We start from the raw sequence: 23865 nt of genomic DNA, 5'->3' as shown, positions 1-23865 counted from the left end.
CTTAACAAGGTGAATCAATAAAAGATGTTTCATTTACTAATACAGTATATTACTGTAATACAGATGTTCAATTTGCTAAGACAGTTTCAAACAGGACACGTGTTATGATTTGGCATTTGTGTGGTGCCTTGCAAGCTTCACGGTGTACTGAGGAGCATTAATTAGTCACACCAGTTGTCACAAAATAGATTGAACTGTTTTTTTCAAAACACATCTTAAGCTGCTAAGGATACATAAAATGAAGGTGAAGTCCAATCAAATTTAACAGGCCTAAAATAAATTGTCCTCCAAACCAACTCCTAAAAAAAACAGAATCAGCCTTCTGGAAACTAGCAGCTTTTGATCAGAGAAGCATAATACCTCGTCAAGAGGAAACAGCAGGACAGAATGGTGGCAGAGCCCCGGGAGAGAGACTGTATCCAGCTCAGCAAGGACAAAGGACAGATCCTGGGGTCTGACAGGCACTGAAGAGCCAGCCTCAGGGCATCACTTAAGACCCTGAAGCCAGCAAGTGCCAAGGGTTAGAAAGCGGAAGCCACACATCTGTGGTTTTAAAAGAAAACATCATCAGTCTCCTCTAGGCTGTCTCCCATCTAGGGCCTGAGCAGAGACTGGATACTCGCAGAAAGCTGTCCAGTGGTGACAACAATCAACAGGGCCTTGTGAGTTAAAGGCCAGCCTTGCTGCATGAATTTAATTTCCCTGCCCCACTGAGTGACAGGCGATGTAGACCACAAAGAAATGCCAGTAATGAATTCTGTTCTGTGACACTCCAAGGTTTCCCAAACAACTTAAGACAGGGAGGTCCCTACGGCTGACTCCCAGTGGCCTGGCTTCATGGAAGCTCAGCATGATCAACTGTATTCAACTACCCATGGCCGAGTTCCTAAACACATGAATAGTGCTGTCTGTCCTGGGCCCTCAGTGGCTGAGGAATAAGTCCCCATCCTTGCCATTGGGAGTTCACAGCCTGCAAAGGAAGAGAATGAGCAGTAAACAAGCTGCTCCAGTACAGGCCAGTGCATTAAAGGTACTGGACTCAAGATAGGAGCCAACGTGTCACCAGGACCCAGAGGAAAGAGGCAATTCTGTGGAGGGGTGTTGGGAAAACATCCCCTAGGATTTCAGACAGCTTGGGTTCTAGATCAATGGGTAAGGTTTCAACAGGCAGAGACAATAGGCAAGGGCGCTACAGGCAAGGTAACCTGTAAGCAGAAGCACAGAACCCTACAAGTCCAAGGCCACACTCAGGGCATCTCAAACAGCAAGAATAGCTAGAATGAGACCAAACAATGGAAAGATAGGGCTGCAAACATTGATTACAGCAAGTTTTCAGAACACAAAGCTAATATACAAAAACCAACTGCTTTCCCATATACCAGCAATGAGTAAGTGGAATTTGAAATTAAAAACACAAAACCATTTACATCAGCACCCCAAATAATGAAATATTAGGCATAAATCTAACAAAATATCTACAAGATCTATGAGGAAAATTACAAAACACTGAAAAACAAAATCAAAGGACTAAATAATGAGATATTGTATGCTCACGGATAAGACTCAATATTGTCATCATGTCAGTTCTTCCCAATTTGATCTATTGATTCAGTGCAATCCCAATCAAAATACCAACAAGTTATTTTGTGCATATAAACACACTGATTCTACAGTTTATATAGAGAGGCAAAAGACCCACAATAGCCAACACGAGACTGAAGGAGAACAAATTTGAAGGAAAGACACTATTCAATGTCAAGACTTACTATAAAGCTACAGTAATGAAGACAGTGTGGTTTAGCGAAAGAAGAGACAAAAAGATCAATGGAACAGAACAGAAAGCCCATAAATATAGTCAACTGATCTTTGATAAAGGAGCAAAGGCAATACAATGAAACAAAGTCTTTCCAACATATGTTGCTGGAACAACTGGACATCCACACACATAAAAATGAAGCTAGACACAGACCACTCACCCTTCACAAACACCATCTCAACAAACTCTAAGCTTCATTCATTTACCAATCTCTAACAGACTTTACTGCTAGCAGAAAGCAAGAGGACATGAAATATTTAGATACAGCCCTATGCACCTGTGTAGGAAAAAGACAGACTTCAGAACCAGATGGGGTTCAAATTCTGGCTTCTCGAATTACTAGTTATGTGACCTTAAACCCCACCCCCCAGACTTAAGTCCCCCACTGTCAAGTGGAGACCACAACATCCTATCACCTGTCACTATGCAGGTTAGGTCAAAGAGTTCACCTCACCAAACTGCCTTTCCTAAGATGTTTGAAGCTTGTCAGTGTCAGTTTGCAGAAACTTCCTCCACTTCTCCAATTGGTGCTCTGGGATTTCGAAGAAGTATGAAAAGCCCTTTGTTACTTGTTGGCTTTTGTCAGTGAGACAATGGAAATTGCTTCATAACACTCCCGTTTCTTCCTGGGAACTCCCAAACTTTCTGCTCTGGTTTGCACGGAAATGTCTGTCTTTCTTTCCCCAGCTTGACCACTGCTATCCTGTCTGCTCCCTCAAGTGGAGATAAGTTTCTACCCACCACATCTTCTCATGACTGCTCCTTTTTCTATCAGAGTGTTAAGCTGACCACTATGTCCCTCACTTTTTCCTTCCAAGGCTGTGGCATGCACCATGCTTGATCAAGACACACACTTTAACCAACCCCGTACCTCCCAACAAAATTTGCTTTTAATTGTATTTATTTATTCATGAGAGACACAGAGAGAGGGGCAGAGACACAGGCAGAGGGAGAAGCAGGTTCCCTGCAGGGAGCCTGATGCAGGACTTGATTCCAGGACCCCAGGATCACGACTTGAGCCAAAGGCAGATGTTCAACCACTGAACAGGTGCCCCCAACAAAATTTTTAAACCTTTCATCTTGTCTACTCAGATTTATTAAAGGAAATAAATTATTTTTTTATTTAAATATGCTTTTTATAATGAAGATACAAAACAATCATTGTTAAGAAGCTGACATGAGGGCAGCCCTGGTGGCTCAGCAGTTTGGTGCCACCTTCAGCCTGGGGTGTGATCCTGGAGACCCGGGATTGAGTCCCATGTCGGGCTCCCTGTATGGAGCCTGCTTCTCCCTCTGCCTGTGTCTCTGCCTCTCTCTCTCTCTCCCTCTCTGTGTCTATCATGAATGAATAAATAAAAAATCTTAAAAAAAAAAAAAAGAAGCTGACATGATTTTTCCATAGCACAGGTCAGGGAGAGCTGCTTATCACCTGTCACCTTGGGAGGATGGGCTATGACCAAGGGGAGCTTCCCCGAGAAGGATTTTGAGGCCACATTCCCATTCAGCAAGGAGGAAGGAGCACTGTGATGGATTAGCAACATCCTGGAGGACAACACTGGCACCTGTGGTTGTGCATGCCATCCCTCCTCGTCTGCTCCAGCACAACCAGCAGGGCACGCCCAAGTGGTACATGGACTCCCACAAAGGTCACAATTCTGAAGCACATGCCATTCACTGAACCCCCGTGTTGAGTCGCTGTTACCTGCAAAGCACATAATAAATCCACTCAAGGAATCAAATTTAGACTCTGGCTTAAACATTGACAACTCAAAAGGAAGAGACATTGCCTGGGACACGAAGCAGAATAAAGTAAAATCAGGTCAAGGCTGTTTGCTGCGGGACAGCAGAGAGGAAGAAGCAGGCATTCCCCCTGAGGGGCCGGGTGAGTCTTCCATAGAAGGTACCTGAGGCAGGAAAGGGGACTCCAGGTGGGGTAAGTGACAGAGCCTCAGAGATGTGAGAGCACACAGCATGCTAGGCAAGGACAGGAACTGTAGCGCCCCATGGCTGAATGTGTAGGGAGCAGGGAGGAGGCCAGTCAGGGAGGACTCTAGGACCAGATGCACTCTGTAGACCACCGCCAGCCACCATGCTTTGGAGAAACAAGGGACATGATCCAGTTGCAGCTTGAAAACAATAACACTTACCACAACCACAGGTGCAAGCACTCACCTCTCATCTGGCACAACACCAAGGGCAGCATCTAAGTTCATGCTTGCCACAGCTGACTCTTGTGTTCCAAGTGAGGCTCAGAGGAGCTGAGAAATCTGCTCACCGTCCTGTGCCTATAAACAGCAGCACTAGGACTGGATGTGAATTGGGTCCTACTGGTTCCAGAGGCTCCATGCCCCCTCCAGGTGAAGGAATGGACAGAGAGCCAAGAGGACAGGGCCAGGGAGAGGAGAGGAGGCATGAAAGGAGATGGAGTCAGAAAGAGAGAAATGAAAAAAAAAAAAAAAAAAAGAGAGAAATGAAAGGTGAGGAATAGACAAGCCAAGACATTGTGACAAGAATAGAGAGACCAGAGGCACCTGGTCTTTGGCTCAGGTCGTGATCCTGGGGTCTTGAGATCGAGTCCCTTATCGGGCTCCCTGCAGGAGCCTGCTTCTCCCCCTGCCTTGTCTCTGCCTCTCTCTGTGTTTCTCAGGAACAAATAAATAAGATCTTAAAAAAAAAAAAACAAAAACAAAAAGAATGGAGAGACCAGCACCGAAAAACCTTACCATAGTGGATACTTTACGATTTCATTTGGCACTTCGGGATGGGAAAGGGTCTGCCGTTCATTCAGCACTGACAAGTGCCAGGCACCGTACTTGGCACCAGCAGGGCCAACACAGGTGACCAGGCCATGACCACACACACCATGACCAGCACCTCCAAGACATGAGCAGCAATCATGCACCCACTTGGGGGCTATATAGTCATCCATTTGGGCTGCTATGAGAAAAAATCATAGACCCGCATAGGCTTTTGAACAGCAGAAACATATTTCTCACAGTTCTGGAAGTCTGAGATCAGGGTGTTGCAGGAGCAGGTCGTGGTGAGAGCCCGCTTCCAGGTTACAGACTGTTCACCTCTCTTGGTGTGTCCTCATGTCGCAGAAGGGGCAAGGGAGCCTTCTGGGGTCTCTTTGGTAAGGGCACTGATTCCCATTCATGAGGATGGAGCATCTCCCCAAAATCCCACTTCTTAATGTTATCACATTGGGGTTTAGATTTCAACAGATGAATTTACAGCAGGGGGGACACAAACATTCAGACCACTACAGTCTTTCTGGAAGGCTGGGGCAGAGAGCTAGTAAAAGGCCTGAGCCAGACTAGGCTTTACAGCTGTGGGCTGTGAGGACCAGGCTTGAGTTATGAGCTTCATAAGAAGTCTCTGGAAGAGTCTGACCAATGAGAGACTTGATCACAGTGGTGTTTTAGAAAGAGAACAGCTGGGTTATGCCCAGGTAGGAGGAATTAGTCCTTTTGAAGTTAAAAAGGAGAAGCATGCTGGAAAGGCTACACCTTCAGCCTTGGGGCACTACAGTTCCTGTCCTTGCCCAGTGAGAAGGATCTCACTGAGTGTAGTGAGTGGTTTCAGGTGAGGCTGGAGGCAGGGAGGACAACGGGAGGCTGCGGTGATCCAGGCGAGAAGTGAGCAGAGCTGACAGCAGCAGTGTCCTGCTGGTGTGGAGGGGTGTGGAGGGAGATGCCCAGGGGAGATTAAACACTCCTGGGACTCCGACTGGTCTAAGGCAGAAGATGCAGGGGAGGCTTGGGTGACAGCCAGCTCTCAAGCCTGAGTGAAAGACACAGGTGCTTTCACCAGGCAGTAGTGAAGACAAAGCGATGGAGACGTGAAAGTCTCAGTTTTGAAATGCCTGTTAGAGACAGCAAGGTCAGGGCAGCCAGCAGGCAGCTGGAGACGCAGCCCACAGCTGAGCAGAGATGCAGAGCAGGTCCCTGCCCCCATAGCATCCTGGGAACCGTGGCAGAAGGGTTTACACACACTCGTCTTACCTCCTCACACTGACCGCAAGTTGTTCATGTCCTGGTCCCTGGTCTACACTTCTTTGATCACAACGGAAAGGGCTTTAAGGCCCCCCCCACCACTGCCCACCCCCTGCCCCACCTTGATGGCTCCCCTGGAGTCTAAGCTGCCATCAATTGCCCCGTTACAAATCTAAGAAATAAGCAGTTCCGCCAAAAAAGGGCATAGTTAAACCAAAGTGACAGGCCATCTTCCCAAAAGCAAAATACACATAGGGGGAAAAAAAAGAACGCTGAAAAGTTCTGGCAGAGGACAGCACATAAACACATTCCAAGGCATTGCATGACTTTTATGCAACATTGACCAAGCCGGTCAATAATTTAAGGGGAGGGGAAAAAATCCGCAAGTTGACATAGCAACTGTCACATCGCATTACTCGGGCTACCATTCCCATACAGATGTCTTCCTTAAAGGAAAACACTTCCCCAGATGCCCCATGAACTTGGGCGCCTCTCTGCCATGGAGAGAGAAACATCTGGTTTGCAGCAGATTTGCAACAGCCTCCCTGTGGTTCTCAGGCCTTTCTTGCCTTAAGCACTTTTGTTTTCATGCATCTAGATCTTAACTTAAGGAAGAGGGACAAGATGGGGTGCCTAGATCCTGGACTGCGGGGTGGTGGGGCAGAAAGAAACCCTCATCAAAGCTAGTCCATCTAGAAAGGGAATCTTAAAGCCCCAGGCTGGACCAGGGCAAGCACGGAGAGTTTTTCAGGACTCCGGGAAGCAGAGAGAGGTGCAGACAGCCCAAAGGGCACTGGTAAAACCCTCGGATGCCTCACAGATGCACCCCCACCCCCAGACAATGGCTCCATCTTTGGCACTAGAAATATTTTCCTTGGACCTTCCCTGTTTTGCAAATACCATTCGTCCCTTGGTAAGAATGACATGTCTTTGTTTGCGAGATGCTGTTTTCCCCTATGCTTAAGTCCAACTCACAGTAAGTGCCATAAATTAACAGGGAATAAAGAAGAAAATCCCAAATAATAGCCAACATGTGTTCCCCAAACGCAACGCTGTCACTGTGAATAGCTCTTCAATCTGCACCCGTCACTGCTCAAGGGAAACAGAGCCCTCCATTTCTAGCACGGAGATCCTCTAGCTTAAGTGAACTTGGGTCCCACTGAGCCAGGGATGGGGTCAGGGGAGTCATCTTCACTGCCGGGAAGAGCAGGTGCATTCCTGGCCAGAACTCTTCTCCCCCAAACTGTTAAAACCACTTCAGTGGGACTCCACCCATGTGGAAGATGGGAGGAGGAACCCAACCTGGGCCAACGTTTACCTCTGCAATACCCAGAAAAGCACAGGCTCAAACACCAAGATCCAATGTCCACATGATCAGAAGAAGCTGCAATAATAGGGTGCCTGCTAACCAGGTGGTCCCTGGACACATGGTTTCATGAGCTTGTGAGGACACCACGTTTCAAAGCCAGAAAAACTGCAATTAAATAAATAAAATCTTTTTAAAAAAGAAAGTAGGACGCCTGGGTGGCTCAGTGGTTGAGCATCTGTCTTTGGCTCAGGGCGTGATCCCGGGGTCCTGGGATTGAGTCCCGCGTCAGGTTCCCTGTGGGGAGCCTGCTTCTCCCTCCGCCTGTGTCTCTGCCTCTCTCTCTGTGTCCCCTATGAATAAATGAATAAAATCTTTAAAATTAAAAAAAAGGGATGCCTGGGTGGTTCAGCAGTTGAGCGTCTGCCTTCGGCCCAGGATGTGATCCTGGAGTTCTGGAATTGAGTCTCACGTCGGGCTCCCTGCATGGAGCCTGCTTCTCCCTCTGCCTGTGTCTCTGCCTCTCTCTCTGTGTCTCTCATGAACAAATAAATAAAATATTTTAAAAAACAAAAATTAAAAATTAAATTAAAAAAAAAAAACCTGCAACTACTCCTCCTCATGATGAAATTCAGAGTTTACCAGGCCTACAAGCCTCTCCTCCACCCCTGCCTTAGTAGCCTAGCCTGCTTTTTACTGGGTATACAGAAACCATTTCATTGGGTCAGACTGACAGGCTCATCCTGCTCAGTAGAGCTGTGTTTAAGCCCCATTCATCTCCCCACCCCAACACCAGGAGGTCAGGCCTTTCCCTTTAAGGCACACTTAGGACTTGGAGCTGCCCTAGTGGTGTCCCTTTCTGGGGGTCAGAAATTCATGGCATCCTTCCGCCACCACATTCCCTTCCGGCCTTCTGACCTTGACCCCTCCCCAGAAAGCTGGACAGAGCGCTCAGGGTGAGGAGCATCCCAGGTAGGGTTCCCCAATCCTGAAGCCCCCTGGGCAGCTCAGGGGCACACCCCCCACGCCCGACCACCCCACCCACCTGCCCTGAACGCAGCCCAGCGTCGGCTTGGACTGGACTCGGGCCTGGCGTGTCGCAATCCCACCCGGCCCATGACAGCCACTGGGAAGGCGGGCTCCGCGGCGGTTCCAATTTCATCCGAGTGTTTGCCTTGGCTCTTGCTACCGCTGCAGGCCTAGAATGGGCATGCTTTTCCAGGAAAAAATCATCATTTTTTGATCCCCTGCTTGTTTTTCTCAGGGTGCACATGACATGCAATCACCAAAAACTGTAAATAAATTAGCAGCAATTTGAAGGATGAGTGTTATGCTTGGTCACAAAACGTCCTGGAAGCGAGCTAGGGGGATAGATGTTCTAATCAGAGAAGTCAACATGTGGTGAAGACTGCAAACAATCTCTACTCCGGCTGCCTTCTCTGGAAGTATCTTGCTTTCCTATCAGCCTTGCCGCCTCCCCTGCACAATCTGTCTGCCCTGCATGGGAAGCTGACAAGAATTCACCCAACAGGGTCTGGGAAGAGCCCTCACCTCAAAGAGCTGACCATCCCTCGAAGAAGACCAGCCACAGGAAATGACTGGAGAGACCAACAGCCACAGGTGACCAACTACAAAGTGATGTGCCCCTCCCTGAAGATGTGCCCAGGCCCCAGGGCCCCACCCAAGCCCCTCTGTCTGATTTGAGGTCCCACAGACCCTTCAGAGCTCAGCTTACCCTCACCCCAAATTTTTCCTTCCAAGTCACCCAGCACTGTTGGTACCACCACCAAGCCCAGCTGAAACCCAAGCCTTCCCCAGCCCTTCCTCCCCGCACCTGCTATCCACCCCCAATCCTGTGTCACTCCCACTGTTTGTCCAACCAGTACCCTCCCCACCAGACAAGCCCTCGGCCCTAACCACCTCCTGAGGGTTTGTTAGCTTGTCTTTCTATTCATCCTCCCTCTGGGCATGCAGAAGGCATTCTGCAAAGGGCTGAAGATCTGAACAGGACCCATGTCTCCAGCCCCAGAACCTACTCACCCTGCAGAGCATCACTAGGCATCTTTCTAACTGCCCTCAGCATGGCCTCCTTGCAGCCAAGGGCCAGGGGCATCATGAGAAGGTTCTGAGAAAGACACATCAAAATATTCAAAGAAGGGGACTGGTGTGAGGGGAGCCTGGGTGTTCAGTCAGTTAAGCATCTGCCTTCGGCTCAGGTCACTATCCTGGCTCCTAGGATCAAGCCCTGCATCAGACTCTTGGTTCAGCAGGGAGTCTGCTTCTCCCTCTCCATCTGCCCTCTCCCCAGTCTGCTTTCTCTTATGTATGTATGTATGTATATATGTATTAAAAGAAGGGACTGGTGTGAGTCATGGCCAGACTCTCCAAGATGTGGAACTGCAGGGAGTGCATGATGGGGACCATCTTCCAGGTCCCCTGTGCCTCTGCAGGCACTCCATCAGGTACAGAGCCCCTAGCCCTGCAGGGCAGAGGAGCAGCCTGTATGGCCACTGCATGACTACCAATGAGCGCAAATGCTGGAGAGAGAGCCAGAGATCCCAGGAAATAGACAGTGGAAAACCCCTGCCCCCTATTTTGACCAGACTGCCATTTCCCTACCAAGAACCAGGGTTGGTCCCTCCCCACACCCAGCAAGACCCAAAAGACCCCTTATTCTGGAAACTTCTGTAGCACTCTGGCATCGGTTCTTCTTCATTTGATGCAATTATAAATTGCTGCTTTTAATCAGCCTCTGGACATTCTTTACCATCCACACTGATCATCTGACCACTAGGTTTTATATGAAAAAAAAAAAAAATTGAACAGATCATTGTCAGAAAAAGTGCTGGAAAAAAAAAAAAAAAAAAAAAAAAAAAAAAAAAAAACCTGGCAAGTTTCCTAACATGGAGAATAGGTAGAGATCACCTAGGAAAACTACATATGTGGCTCAGGAGCTTGCAGAGAGACCTTCCAATAGAAAGGATCAGATGTTAAAAGAATAAGTGTGGGGGTGGGGGGCACTTGGGTGGTTCCGTGGTTGAGCATGTGCTTTCAGCTCAGGTCGTGATCCCAAATCAGTGGTCCCAAGTCCCACATCAGCCTCCCTGAGGTAAGCCTGCTTCTCCCTCTGCCTATGTCTCTGCCTCTCTCTCTCTCTGTGTCTCTCATGAATAAATAAATAAAATCTTTAAAAATAAATAAAAAGAATGAGTGGAGAGATGGGAGCCCCCTCATAACAAAGGCCAGGCCCCCAGGCCCAGCACAATCCTTTAAGATCACATGGGAAAGGCTGGAGCACTGAGTAAGTCTGGGCTGGCTGGGAAAACATTCAAGAAAATAGAATGAGCAGCCAGAGGAGACTGGCTCAACTCGGAGGGGAGAACGTGGAGGGAGGAACACACCTTAGCCAGATGCTCTAAGTCACAGAGGACCATCTTCACTGTTAAAGTGGAATGTCACCAAATTAGGAGCAAGGTTGGCCACTGGAAATAGTGGAATGGCAAGAGGGGTTCATGAGCTACTTTTGGAGAAGCTCAAGTCTCTAGACACAGTGAATTTATGTCCCAGGGGCCAGAAAGTCCTGTGAATGTGATTCTGAAGCTATAACCCTTCATCTCGGAGAGCATGGGAGGTCAGAAGTGGACCAAAAAAAAAACCCAAAAATGAACCAGTGCTATCCTAGTGTGTTAGGGGAAGATGGAGATCTTGGAACCTATCCCTGGTTCCCTGAACATCCCCTCTTCATGACAGTCTAGGGTGAATTATAAAAGATGGTCCATAAGGACCCCAGAAAACAAAGATGGGATTTAAAATCAGCATGGATTCACCAAGACCAAAGAAGATACACTGGCCTCACTCCCTTTTCTGACAAGTGTTCCAGGCTAGTGTTAGAAAATAATTAAACATATGTAATGTTAATTTCACTAGCCAGATTTCCCTCCATTCTTAATCTCGGGCATGCATTTCATAAAACCTCTTTAAATACCCTTGTGGATGAACCAGAAATGTATGCTAAATAATGGGATGAGTGTATGTTCAGTGGTATGATAACTGCATGAATTTTAAAAACCAGCATTTCCAGGGGCACCTGGGTGGCTCAGTCAGGTAAGCAGCCTACTTTTGACCTCAGATCTTGTCTTGATCTCAGGGTTGTAAGTTCAAGGCCCACAGTGGGCTCCACACTGGGTGTGGAGCCTACTTAAAAAAAAAAAAAACAGTATTTTTTTAATTACTTGGATTAAAAACTAAAGAATGCACACCTTTAGGGGCACCTGGCTGGCTCAGTCAGTGAAACATGAGACTCTTGATCTTGGGTTCGTGAGTTCAAGCCCCACATGGGGGGGGGGGGGGGGGAGAGAGAGAGAGAGAGAAAGAAGAAAAGAAGAAAGAAAGAAAAGAAAAGAAAAGAAAAGAAAAGAAAAGAAAAGAAAAGAAAAGAAAAGAAAAGAAAGAAGCTTAAAATAAGAAAAGAAAGAATGCACCACTTCAGAAAGTAAAATACCTTCTGAAGAAGAGTCTGACTGGATACAAGGACTTCCTCTTCCAACAAGCAAAGTTTTCTTAGATATGACACCAAAAGCACAAGCAACCAAACATAGATAAACTGAGCATAATAAAAATGTTAAAACTTTTGGGCATCAAAGGACAGCATCAAGAAAGTAAAAAGACAACCCACAAAATAGAAGAAAATTTTTGCAAATCATATATCTAGTAAGGATCTTGTATCTAGAATATATAAAGAATTCTTACAATTCAAAAACAAGAACGCAAATAATCCAATGTAAAAATCAGGCAGAGTCTGAATAGATACAGTTGTCCAAAGAAGACATAAAAATGTCCAGTAAACACTTGAAAAGATGTTCAACATCATTAGTCATCAGGGAACTGCAAATCAAAACTACAGTGAGTCTAAAAAATAAAAATAAACATAAAATAAATAAATAAAATTTTTTAAAAACCACAATGACTCCTTGACATTGGTCTCGGCAATGATTTTTTTTTTTTTTTGAGATGTGACACCAAAAGCAAAGGCAACAAAAGCAAAATAAACAAGTGGGATTTCATCAAATTGAAAAGCAAAGCCTCTACACAGCAAAGAAAACCATCAACAAAATGAAAAGGCAACCTACTAAATAGAAAACATCTGCAAATCATATATTTGATAAAGGGTTACTATTCAAAATATATAAAGAACTCCTACAACTCCACAGCAAAACAAACAATCCTATCACAAAATGGGCAGAGGATCTGTGTGATACTGTGACTTATGATAAGGAATATATATATAGTTGATCTTCATCCCCCATTTCTGGCAGAGCTCCTAAAACCATTGCAATTTCTTAAGTGACAAAGCTGTTTCTTGTTATGTTACCGAGGCGACTATTGGAGCTTCTAAAGATAGAGGCTGGTGGTCAGGAGAACCAGCGATGTAAATAGTCATGTCCACTTTCAATCTCATCACCTCAACCTTTGAGAGGAAGAGAGGGCTCGAGGTAGAATCAATTGCCAGTGGCCAATGATTTAATCTATCATGTCCATATCAAGAAGGAGAATGGCTCAGAGAGTTTCCAGACTAGTGAACAAGAGGAGGTGCGAGGAGACTGGTGTGCCTGGAGCAGGCATGAAAGCTCCTCGCCCTTTCCACATACCTGGCCCTATACAATTCTTCCATCGGCTTCTTCTGAGTTTGATCCTTTTATATAAACCATGCTGATTTTAAATCTAGCAAGTGAAATGTTTCTCTGAGCTCTGTGAGCCACTCTAGCAAACAAATCAAACTGAAGAAATAGGAAACTCTGATTTTATAGCCAGGCAGTCTGAAGCACAGGTAACCACCTGGATGTGCAATTGGCATCTGAAGTTCAAAGAGAAGTTCGTGGGAACCTCCAATCTGTAGCCAATTGGTCAAAATTAAAGTAAAAATCTGGGCTTGCAACTACCATCTGCAGGGGATGTGGTGTATCTTGTATCTAAACCCTTACCCTGTGGGATCCGATGCTACCTCTGGGTACATGGTGTCAGAACTGAGTTGAATGGTGTAACACTCAGCTGGTCTATGGAGAATTACTTGGTGTTGTATGGGAAAGCACCCCCTCCACATATTGGAAACTGAGTCTCAGAACACATTTAATAGGAAGAGACATTTTTTTTCCAAAGAAGATATACACACGGCCAACAGGTACATGACAAACTGTTCAATATCACTAACCAACACAGAAATGCAAACCAAAAAGTAGAACATCACCTCATCTCTGTTAAAAATGTCTAGTATCAAAAATACAAGAGACAACAACTATTGGGGAGGATGTGGAGGAAAGGGAACCTTTGTGCACTCTTGGTGGAAATGTATATTGGTGTATCCACAATGGAAAACAGTATGGGGACACCTGGGTGGCTCAGCAGTTGTACATCGGCCTTCGGCTCAGGGTGTGACCCCGGAGTCCGGAGATCGAGTCCCACGTCAAGCTCCCTGCATGTAGCCTGCTTCTCCCTCTGCCTATGTCTCTGCCTCTCTCTCTCTCTCTCTCTCTCTATCTCTCTCTCTCTTTCTCCCTCTCTCTCTCTCTCATGAATAAATAAGTACAATCTTTAAAAATAAAAAGGAAACAGTATGGAAGGTCCTCAAAAAATTTAAAATAAAACTACTATATGGTCCAGCAACTGCACTTCTGGTTATCCATTTGAAGGGGAAAAAAACACTGACTAGAAAAGATATATGCATATCTATCCACCCAAAACCTTGTACATGAATTTCCACAGCAGCGTTATTCATAATAGCTAAAAGGTAGAAATGACCCAAATGTCCATCACTGGTAAACGGAGAGACAAAGTGTAGTTTATCCATAAAGTGGAATAGTATTGAGCCATAAAAATAAATCAAGTGTTGCAACATCTACAACATGGTCGATCCTTGAAAACATCATGCTCAGTGAAAGAAATGAGAAAAAACCACTGCATGATTCCATCATAGGAAATGTCCAGCATAGGCAAACTCATAGAAACAGAATAGACTGAGGCACCTGAGTGGCTCAGTGGTGGAGTGTCTGCCTTTGGCTCAAGTCGTGATCCCAGGATCCTGGGATCGAGTCCTGCATCGGGATCTCCACAGGGAGCCCATGTTTCCCTCTGCCTATGTCTCTGCCTCTCTGTGTCTCTCATGAATAAATTTTTAAAAAGAAAGAAACAGAATAGACTGCCTAAGGCTGAAGAGGAGAGGTGGGCAGAAGGAAGTGATACATAAGGGGAGAAGGTTGGTTTCCTTGAGAGATAGTGAAAATTACACGTGGTGATAAATGCCCAACTCTGTGAAGATACTAACAACTATCAAACTGTATGCTTTAAATGGGTACTTGTATGATATGTCAACTATGACTCAATAAATGTTTATATATATATAATGGGAATAAAAGTAGTCTTTCCTGTAGGTTCAAAACATCAACTCCACAAATTTTGGAAGATAGGGTCACGTCTTAATAATGAGCTTGTGGAGACACTTGGGTGGCTCAATGGTTGAATATCTGCCTTTGGCTTGGGTCATGATCCTGGAGTCCTGGGATCAAGTCCCACATCGGGCTCCCTGTGAGGAGCCTGCTTCTCCCTCTGCCTATGTCTCTGCTTCTCTCTGTGTGTCTCTTATGAATAAATAAATAAAATCTTAAAAAAAAAATGAGCTCATGTTTAAAAAGCCCAGAAGCCAGATATGTATAGTAGTGAGTTAACTATTAGCTGGAGGTGAATCAAACCTTGGGTTGGTTCTACTGAAATGCCATGGCACACTGAGGCTAAGTTTCTGGAAGTAGAACATCCGAGAGGAGGGAGAAAATCTCTCAGCCACCACTCGAGTCTCATTGTTCTTGAGCAAGCATTTCTTTGACAGTAATGTGCCAGTTACCTGGGGATCTTGTTACAGATTCTGACTCAGCAGGCCTGAGTGGGGCCCAAACTTCTGCATTTCTAACAAGCTTCTTGGTGATGTCTTGCTGCTGGGCCACGGGCCACACCACTGAGTAAAAGACAGGAAACTGAAGCTCAGAGATGCTAAATAATTTGACCCAAGCCACCCCATTCACCAGGGACAGAGGATTTGAAGTCAGATCTAATTGACTCTAAAAGCCAGGTTCTTTCCACCATAGCATTCATGACATCAGTCCTGGACACCATTTTCCAGGAGAAGCCAGATCTGAATAAAAGAAGAATCCAGGATGGAATAAGCTCTGGAGCCCACGTCACAGGAGGAACAGTTGAAGAATGAGAAATGTGTGACAGACATGGCAACTGGCCCAAGCCTGGGAAGATATATCCTGTGGAGGAGTCATACCTACAAGTCTGGATGGCCCCAGTAGGGGCAACTAGGCCAGGGAGGAGACATATGGATATATCAGTTTGGACTCCTGAAAAATGTTCTAATAGTCAGAGCTGTCCCAGAGTAGAACAGGTTTCCCAGGATGCAGAGGCCCCAGACTAGAAGCTCATGTCCCCCAGATGCCACCTTCCTGATTCTGACAGATTCATACACCAATCTTATTAGCCCTACCACAAAAGAGGCATCATTTGCTATTATAAAAATAAATCTTAGACAAATCTTTCAATTCTAGCTATGGGCTCTCAGCGGGGAGGACTGTTTTCTTATTTTCCTTTGTTTTTAAGATGAACAAGTGTTAGATAAGCATCAAAGGCACGTTAGTGGAAATGAAAACTTTTTCCTTGATATATTTAGGATTGAAATAAAATTCAAAAGATTAGCCATCCTTTTTCTCCTTCTGGAATTCAATCGCACCACCTAAAATCATCTTGGAAAATACTGCATCTAATGATCTTAACAGCCCTTTGATCGTGAGTTTCTGGACCCCTGCCTCCCTCCTCCAAAGCTAAATAGCCCTGGCTTCCTCAAGCCTTCTTTAAATGGTTTCAAGCCTTCTCATCAACCGGTTATTCTCCATGGATAAGTGCCGGTTTGCTTCCTATGTGGCCTGAACAGCACCAAAGAGAACAGAGCTGTAATTGCACTGGGGGATTATCCTTCCATTAATGCAGTCCCAGGTCATGTCTGCTTTCCAGCAGCCCACTTCAATGCTGAGGCTCACTGTGCTTTCTGAGGATGAGAATTGCCATGTGTGTCTTTTTTTTTCTTCCCCAAGTAGTGTAGAGACACATCCTCCCTGGTTCAACCATGATCATTGGTTGCTTTCGGATGAACTGTATAACATTTATCCAATGAGGCAGTTTGGGATCAGTAGAAGGAACAGCTCTCTTACATTCAGGTTGTTCAAACAATAGACTAAACTGACCTAGTGTTGTACCGCCTTCCTACCCATGAGATGTGCAAGCAGAATTCATCAGGGAGGTAATTCAGCAGCCAATGTTTGGTCTGCAGGTGACAAGAAGCCCTCCTACGCTAAAATCCCATGCTTCTGTAACACAACACCCAAAGACAGAGGGAAAACAAGCAAAGGTGTGCCATAATAGAAGAATCCTGCTAGTGTTGTGCCTACTTTCTTTTTTTTTTTTTTAAGATTTTATTTATTTATTCATGAGAGATACAGAGAGAGAGGCAGAGACACAGGCAGAGGGAGAAGCAGGCTCCATGCAGGGAGCCTGATGTGGGACTTGATCCCAGGTCTCCGGGATCAGGCCCTGGGCCGAAGGCGGTGCTAAACCACTGAGCCACCTGGGCTGCCCTTGTGCCTACTTTCTGCCCGGGATGATCCACAGCATCAGAGGTTCTATCACAAATCACTTCCTTCTCTCAACCACCCTAGGAGGTGGGATGTCCCATTTTGCAAAGGCCAAAACTGGCTCAGACCAAATCATTTCTCTGAGTCCCTCCCCAGGCAGCTGGCAGAGCCAGGATGCCAAATTAGTTGTCTCTGATGCTATAGTCCAGGTTCATCCTATTCTATTCTGCAAGTCACAGGAAATGAGAAAGGCCAAAGGCCATCAACTGATGGAAATCTGGAACGCAGTTCTGATTTAATGCAGGAAGTAAGAAAAAGACCACAGCTTTTTTTGATAAGGAGTCTTTTTGTTTTCATCTCTGTAAACACTTGCCATCAGTTAATAATTTTAAAATAGGAGGGATAACAAAACAAGGGGGAAGAAATGAAAGAGAAGACCCTTGAGAAGTACAGAGGTAACTAAAGAACAGGGCGGGGGGGGGCAAATGTCAGCAGCCTTGGTGACAAACTAGCCTCTGATCAGGGAAACCACCAAGATTGAGCCCCACAGGGACAAAGACAAAGGCATGTGCTTCTCAAACCACCTTGCTGGAGAAAGCATTCCTTGCTTATTCAAGGGGGAAGCTGGAGAACTTCATTACTTACATCCTAAGAGCAGCCTGTCATGAATGTTAACTGCTTGCGCCCCCTCCACCCAGGAATTCAGAATTCTTGGATGTTTTTTTGTTTGTTTGTTTTTGTTTTTTTATTTTTTGTTTTAGGATGTTTTTCTTTTGCTCACAGGGTTATCGGAAATGGCCATAATGGATTTCACCAGCTTCTCAATAATTAATTCATACCTGGGGCTTGTCAAACAGCTACAGATCCCTTTAGATGCCATCTAACCACAGGTACACACACACACACACACACACACACACACAGGGCCTTCCCGGACGGGCCGCCTGGGTGGCTCAGCGGTTTAGCGCCTGCCTTCAGCCCAGGATGTGATCCTGGGGTCCTGGGATCGAGTCCCACATCAGGCTCCCTGCATGGAGCCTGCTTCTCCCTCTGCCTATGTTTCTGCCCCTCTCTCTCTCTCTGTGTCTCTCATGAATAAATAAATAAAATATTTTTTAAAAATTAAAAAAATATATAAAACAACTCTTCAAGCAGAATTTCAAAGGAACTGGGGACAGTACACTCAGGGGTCACAAATGAGCATGCAGATGAAGTGACAAACGGGTCAAAGCTGTGACGAGGACCTAGGGATACCATCAGCCACAGAGCCCATATGTTTCAAGCCACAGGAGGTGCATTTATGCCATCGTGTCTGCTTCTAACTACTAGATTAAAGATCATAAGGTATGGATTACACCTGCATGCTTTTTTGGAATTTGTGCAAAACTTCAGCAAGCACAATAGAGCCCCGGCCAGGAGGAAGACATTCAAAAACTTTATTTAAAGCACTCTTATATATAAGGAAAGGTCCGGAGCGAGATTGCTTGGAGCATATGAATATTTATTAAAATACATTCTTGAAAACAACCAAAAAATTAAGTACAGTATAAATAGGAAACAGATTTATGACTCAGTCATATGTTTACATTATGCAAATTATAGCTAAAGACCCACAACCAGGATGTTGTTAAAAGCCAAAAAAAGGCAGTGGGGGTAAGCGCTTGCTGATATTTGGACATTTTCTTAAAATTGGCAAATGATATTTTGAGTTTTTCTAACAATCTGTTCACTGAGGAGTGCCTGTGGGCACATCTTGTCATTTTCACCAACCTGGTGGTAGAGTGCCAAATTCAAGGCAAAGGCACAGGCCTGGGGTTTTCACAGCCCCCTTTGCTCAGGAAACCAAGGCTCTGTTGGACAGATTTGGGAGTAGTCCTGAACCTGGACCTAAAAGGTCTCACACAGAGCTCAGCCACCCTCAGCCTTGGAGCAATGAAGAGACTTTACCAACATGCCAAAAACTCCAAGACAGCTAGCTAAGCACATTCGTGTTTCCAGATTAACAAGAAAAGAAGCAAAAGCGACAGTCTTTGTGCTGAATAACTTTCTCTACTCAAGGATGTCACCTTGGGCTTTGTGACACCAATCAAGCAGAACATCCTCCAAGTACAAACCCAGGACAGACATGCACAGTGACGGGCAAAGATCTATCTCCAGGGCGGCTGGAGAACTGAAGGAAGCCCCCTTTGCAAATTGTAGCTAAAGAACTCTACCCCAAACTTTCACCAGGTACCACATCATCTAAGGAGGGTTGACCGATGAAGGGTTGGTTTGGTTTTTTTCATTTCTTACACGGAAAGGAATATATAGTCATAGAAGGAAATCTATAAAACACAGGAAAAAAAACACAGAAAAAATATAATCAAGGAGAAAATTTCTAAAATAGAATTCAACTTAAATTGGGACTCCCCACCTTGGACTCAAACACTTCCACAGTGCTTTGCTTACAGCTCCCTGATGCCCTGGGCGCCAGGTGAAATGATGGGCTGGAACCCTCCTCCCCTCCCCATCTCAACTGCTGCCACAGCCAACAACCCCAGATCTCTGCCTCATATGCAATTCAGCACTCACTCCAAGGAGCTGAAATCACTCACAAATGGTCTCTTCATAATGCAGAGGAAGAATAAATGAGTTACAGATTACATAAACTTTCCAACCAGAAACAAAACCCCACCCAATCATCACCTTACAAAAATCCCCTGCCACGCACTAGCTGTGTGGCCCTGGAGCAAATTACTTGACCATCAGAGGCTTCATGCTTCATAGGGCAGTGGGATACTCCAACAAAAGGACTCCACCCTGTCCATGCAACCAGTACGTGTCATTAACAAGAACAGCAAGTGCTACCCTCAAAAGCGGCTTAGAATACAGTCATGGTGGGTGAGGGAGTGTCTAGTGTCTTGACACAAAAATCAACATGGGTGTCAGTAAACAAAAATAATTGCATCATCAGATGTCTAAAAGCTGAAAATAAATCATTTCTGCTTTGATATTCTAAGAGTAGAACCATCATTTCCTACATATTTCATCCCATCAGTTGTAAGTATTAAAATCAGAATCCTTGTTTTTTAAAATCCATGTATAACTACCAACCTGTCTTTGTGTCCTGAGGATTAACCAAGACTAATATTTTATGTTGAGGTTCATCACGGTGCACCGTGCAAAAGCAAACAGATGTAGCTTCAAGTTTAACCTGAAAAAACAATAAAATCGCCATTTTGTTCCAACATCAAAGTAAGGGCACAGGAAATTACTTACCAATTAATTAGCACAGTATTCACTGAAAGAACAGTGTTCCACAGAGGTTAATTTGACAGGATGGAGGCAATGTAAAACTGGAAACCTTACCCACTCTGAGCTAAACACAAGTGCGAAGTGACAAAAACCCGTCTTCTGTCTCCCACCCAGCAAGCCCTCCCCATCCCTCATTTACCTGTCCATCTAATCAAGGACTGATTAAACACCTACTCAGCTACTCTTCCAGCCTCTCCCTCCCATATGCTTCAGGCCCCATCAGACTTCCCTACCCCAAACCCTTTCAGAGCTCACCAACAAAAGCTGATGGCCACAGCCGCACCTCAGGTTTGCACCTGCCAGGCTGGCCTCAACTGTCCTCCATGGCCATTCCATGGAAACAGCCTGAACCAGACTGTGTCCACCCCGGATGCCACTTGGGCTGCCTGCTGCCCGGCCTCAGGTCTATGCAAGCATTCTCAACAGAGAACCCCCTCTGGGCCCTACAGGCTCAGCTCTGGCTCTGAGGGCAGCCCAGGGGCAGAGATCCTCTGCTGTGAGAGAGATAGAGATAGAGATAGAGATAGAGAGAGAGAGAGAGAGAGAGAGAGAGAGAGAGCTGGCGCCAGCTTGCTTACAAACAAGAGAAACACCAAAGAGTCTGTGGGGCTCCTAACACTGGGACTCTCTCCCAAGCACTGGTACCCTAACCCTCTTTGTAGCCATCCAGTGAACTGCCCCCAGCTCCCAAAGCAAAAGATCAACATGCTCCATTACAAAGTCTGTTTTGAAAACTGAGGAGAGTATAAGAAAAAGAAAAAAGAACGTGTCTGCTGAGCTAGGCCAGCAGGCTGCCGGTAAAAGTTTATAGCAAGCCTCCGTGGTTCCAGAGAACTGTTCCTTAAATTCTGAGAGCTGCAAACATTTTGGTGCATGGCTCCACCCGCCCACCCCCTCACCCCACCCCAGCACCCTGTCTTCAAGGCACCTTAAGGGAGAGTCTCCAGGCTGGCCCTCAGGCGGTAGTTAGGTGAAACACAGTGCATCCCCCAGAGGGCTGTTATAGGCCATTAAAAACAACATGTAGGGGAACACCTGGCTGGCTGAGCAGGCGGAGCATGTGACTCTTGATCTCGGGTTGTGAGTTCAAGCCCCCACGTTGGATGTAGAGATTACTTAAAAATAAAATCTTAAAAAAAAATGTACAAAGCACTGTATCGACGTGGAAAGGTGTTTATTACAGAAAGATGTTTATTATATTATATTCTGAGAGTAACCTGAATGTTTAAAAAAGCATATGCAGAAATAAAAATCAAATGGAAACATGTCAAAATGTTCACAGCAGTTAATTGTGAGGTTTTTTTTTTTTTTTTCATTTTCTCTGTCCCTGGCTATAGTTCGCAAATATTATCCAATAAGCATACGCTGGTTTATTATTAGCAGAAAAATAAATAAGTATTATTGTGTTTTAAATGTAACAGGACAGTTTCAAGACTGGAAACAGTTCATTAAGGGCTTTTCAGAGAACCAGAGCAATGTGGTGTGAAATATTCTCAAACCACTTTCTCAACTTTCTTTTTTATTCGAAAAAAATTTCTCTTAAGATTCTAAAAGAAAAGTTAAATTTGCTAAAAGCTATGAGGAAGTCCAATACCACCCCAAATGAGACTACTTCAACTGCTAAGTGATAGGGAGCACCTACCATTTCTTAAGTAACTGCCAAAATGGTAGGAAAAAAATTGAAAACATTCTCGTGAAAATTTATTTTCTTCTAAGAGGGGAAGCAGATAGGTATAAAGATATTTCAACATTTCTATCACATAAAAACAATTTAATTTTAAGAGCTGTCTTATTTTATTATGTTTTTGCTAATAACACTAAAATCATTCACTCACTGAGCATATTTACATATTAGTTTTGGGGTTTTTTTCTCAAGTAATGTAACCTCATAAATAAGTGTAAAATGAAAGCAGAGGACTCTGAGACTGCATCATAGAGCACTTCAGGGCTAAGTCTCCGGTTTCACCCGCTTCTCGGGTTACACCTACCTTCCCACATTCCCTCCCACCCTGCAGCTCATAGCTCCTGGCTCCCCCCAAAATTAGCAACCCCATCCCTGATGGAGAGCTTGCTTCCTTTTTCGGCTTACATGACACTAGGGGGCGCTGAAAGCGTGTGCGTGCAGGGACCTCAGCCTGCAGATCAACAACGTAGAATCACCCAGGGGATGGCTTCTAGGAGTTGGTTATGAACTAGCATCTTCAAATCTCAAGGAAGCCACAACTGTACAAGTTGCACAAGCCACTGTTCTAATTAACTTTGGAAAAACTTCAGTACGGTGAAATAAAACTCTACTAAGTTGGACAGACAGCAATGATATCTATCTAGTACGAGTAAAATCTTGTATGTAAACAAGAAAATCTTGTCTCTGCATAGATCTGACTTCAATCTGAAAGAAAGGTGGCTGATTGAGGTGCAGCCCAAAACTCACATATTCTTTTTATTTACTGCACGGGGAAATGTAGTTCTTAAAAGTAACACAATTTTAAATTTTTACCCACAGTCTCACCATCCCAACAAATAAATGGTTTTCATTTCTCTCTGTTCTCTTCCAGGCCTTATTCAAAAGACTATCTTATCAGTGCTACAAATCACATGGCTATAACTAAATTCCAACTGACAAAACTTCATTCCAAAAATCACAAAATTTGGGGGCACCTGGTGGCTCAATGGTTGAGCATCTGCCTTCAGCTCGGGTCATGACCCTGGGGTCCTGGGATCAAGTCCCACATCAGGCCCCCTGCAGGGAGCCTGTTTCTCACTCTGCCTGTGTCTCTGCCTCTCTCTGTCTCTCATGAATAAATAAAATCTTTTTTAAAAATCACAAAATTTTAAAACTGAGCCAAAGCTTAGAGACCAAAGAGCAACCAAGTCTCTCATTTCACACATGGAAAAGCCAAGGCCCAACAAGGCATTACACACAGTGTCTCATTTCGTCCTTGTAACAACAGGACAAGGTAAGCTCTGTCATTTTTTTTTCCCAATAGGCTCCACATTCAGTGTGGGGCTTGAACTCACAACCCTGAGATCAAGAGTTAGATGCTCTATCGACTAAGCCACCTAGGCACCCCAATAAGCTCTGATATTATTATCCCAATTTTAGATATGAGGAATGCCAAAACCAGAAAAGTTATGACACTCGCTAAAGGTCACACAGCTAGTAAGCAGTAGATGTGGGATTCATAGCAGACTGTCCTACTCACCCCATTGCATCACTGGACTGATTCTCAGGACTCCAGAGTCCCATTCTAGGATTCCATCTGCTCCTCAAAGTGGAATTATTCTAGTGTTCAAGAAGTTATTGGTTTTTTAAATCTATAATACTCTTTCTAGTACTAACATTCTACTTCCTTAAGTTAGATCTTACAGAGCTCTTTACCAACAAGGAGGATCACACGTACCTGCTCCCCCGTGGGAAGAGAGAAAAACTCTACTGGGGGCCGCATTCCTTCCCTAAGTGTGGTATAGTAAGCCAGGGCTGCTTCCCAATGCCTTTCGGGGTCATCTTCCAAAATATCCACTGGATAAATGCCTGCTAAGGGAAAAAGACAGCAAGAAATGACATTAGTTTTATCCTTTTGTTAAAGAGGACTTCCCCTTATTTCTCCAAGTTGTTTTGTTTTTAAGCACACAAGGAACACTTGAAAAAGATTTTATGTATTTATTTATTCATGAGAGATACAGAGAGAAGTAGAGACATAGGCAGAGAGAGAGAAACAGGCTCCCCACAGAGAGCCTTATGCGAGACTAGATTCCAGAACCCCAGGTTCATGACCTGAG

At 44.9% G+C, this 23865-nt stretch overlaps 1 protein-coding gene across 1 annotated transcript in view; it reads right to left on the bottom strand.

Moving 5' to 3' along the window:
- The window catches only part of LOC140616737 (protein FAM169B-like), an 87732-nt gene that overhangs the window by 42929 nt on the left and 20938 nt on the right, over positions 1-23865 (bottom strand). Inside the window, exons 2-4 of the mRNA XM_072797499.1 lie at positions 23487-23620; positions 19885-19984; positions 15009-15119 (exon numbers count right to left, since the gene is read on the bottom strand). Of these exons, the coding sequence (XP_072653600.1) occupies positions 15009-15119; positions 19885-19984; positions 23487-23620 (345 nt within the window). The remainder of the gene's footprint in view (positions 1-15008; positions 15120-19884; positions 19985-23486; positions 23621-23865) is intronic.

Source organism: Canis lupus, chromosome 2 (genome assembly GCF_048164855.1).
Source record: "Canis lupus baileyi chromosome 2, mCanLup2.hap1, whole genome shotgun sequence".
NCBI lineage: Eukaryota > Metazoa > Chordata > Mammalia > Carnivora > Canidae > Canis > Canis lupus.
This window is presented reverse-complemented; position numbering and strand designations above follow the sequence as displayed.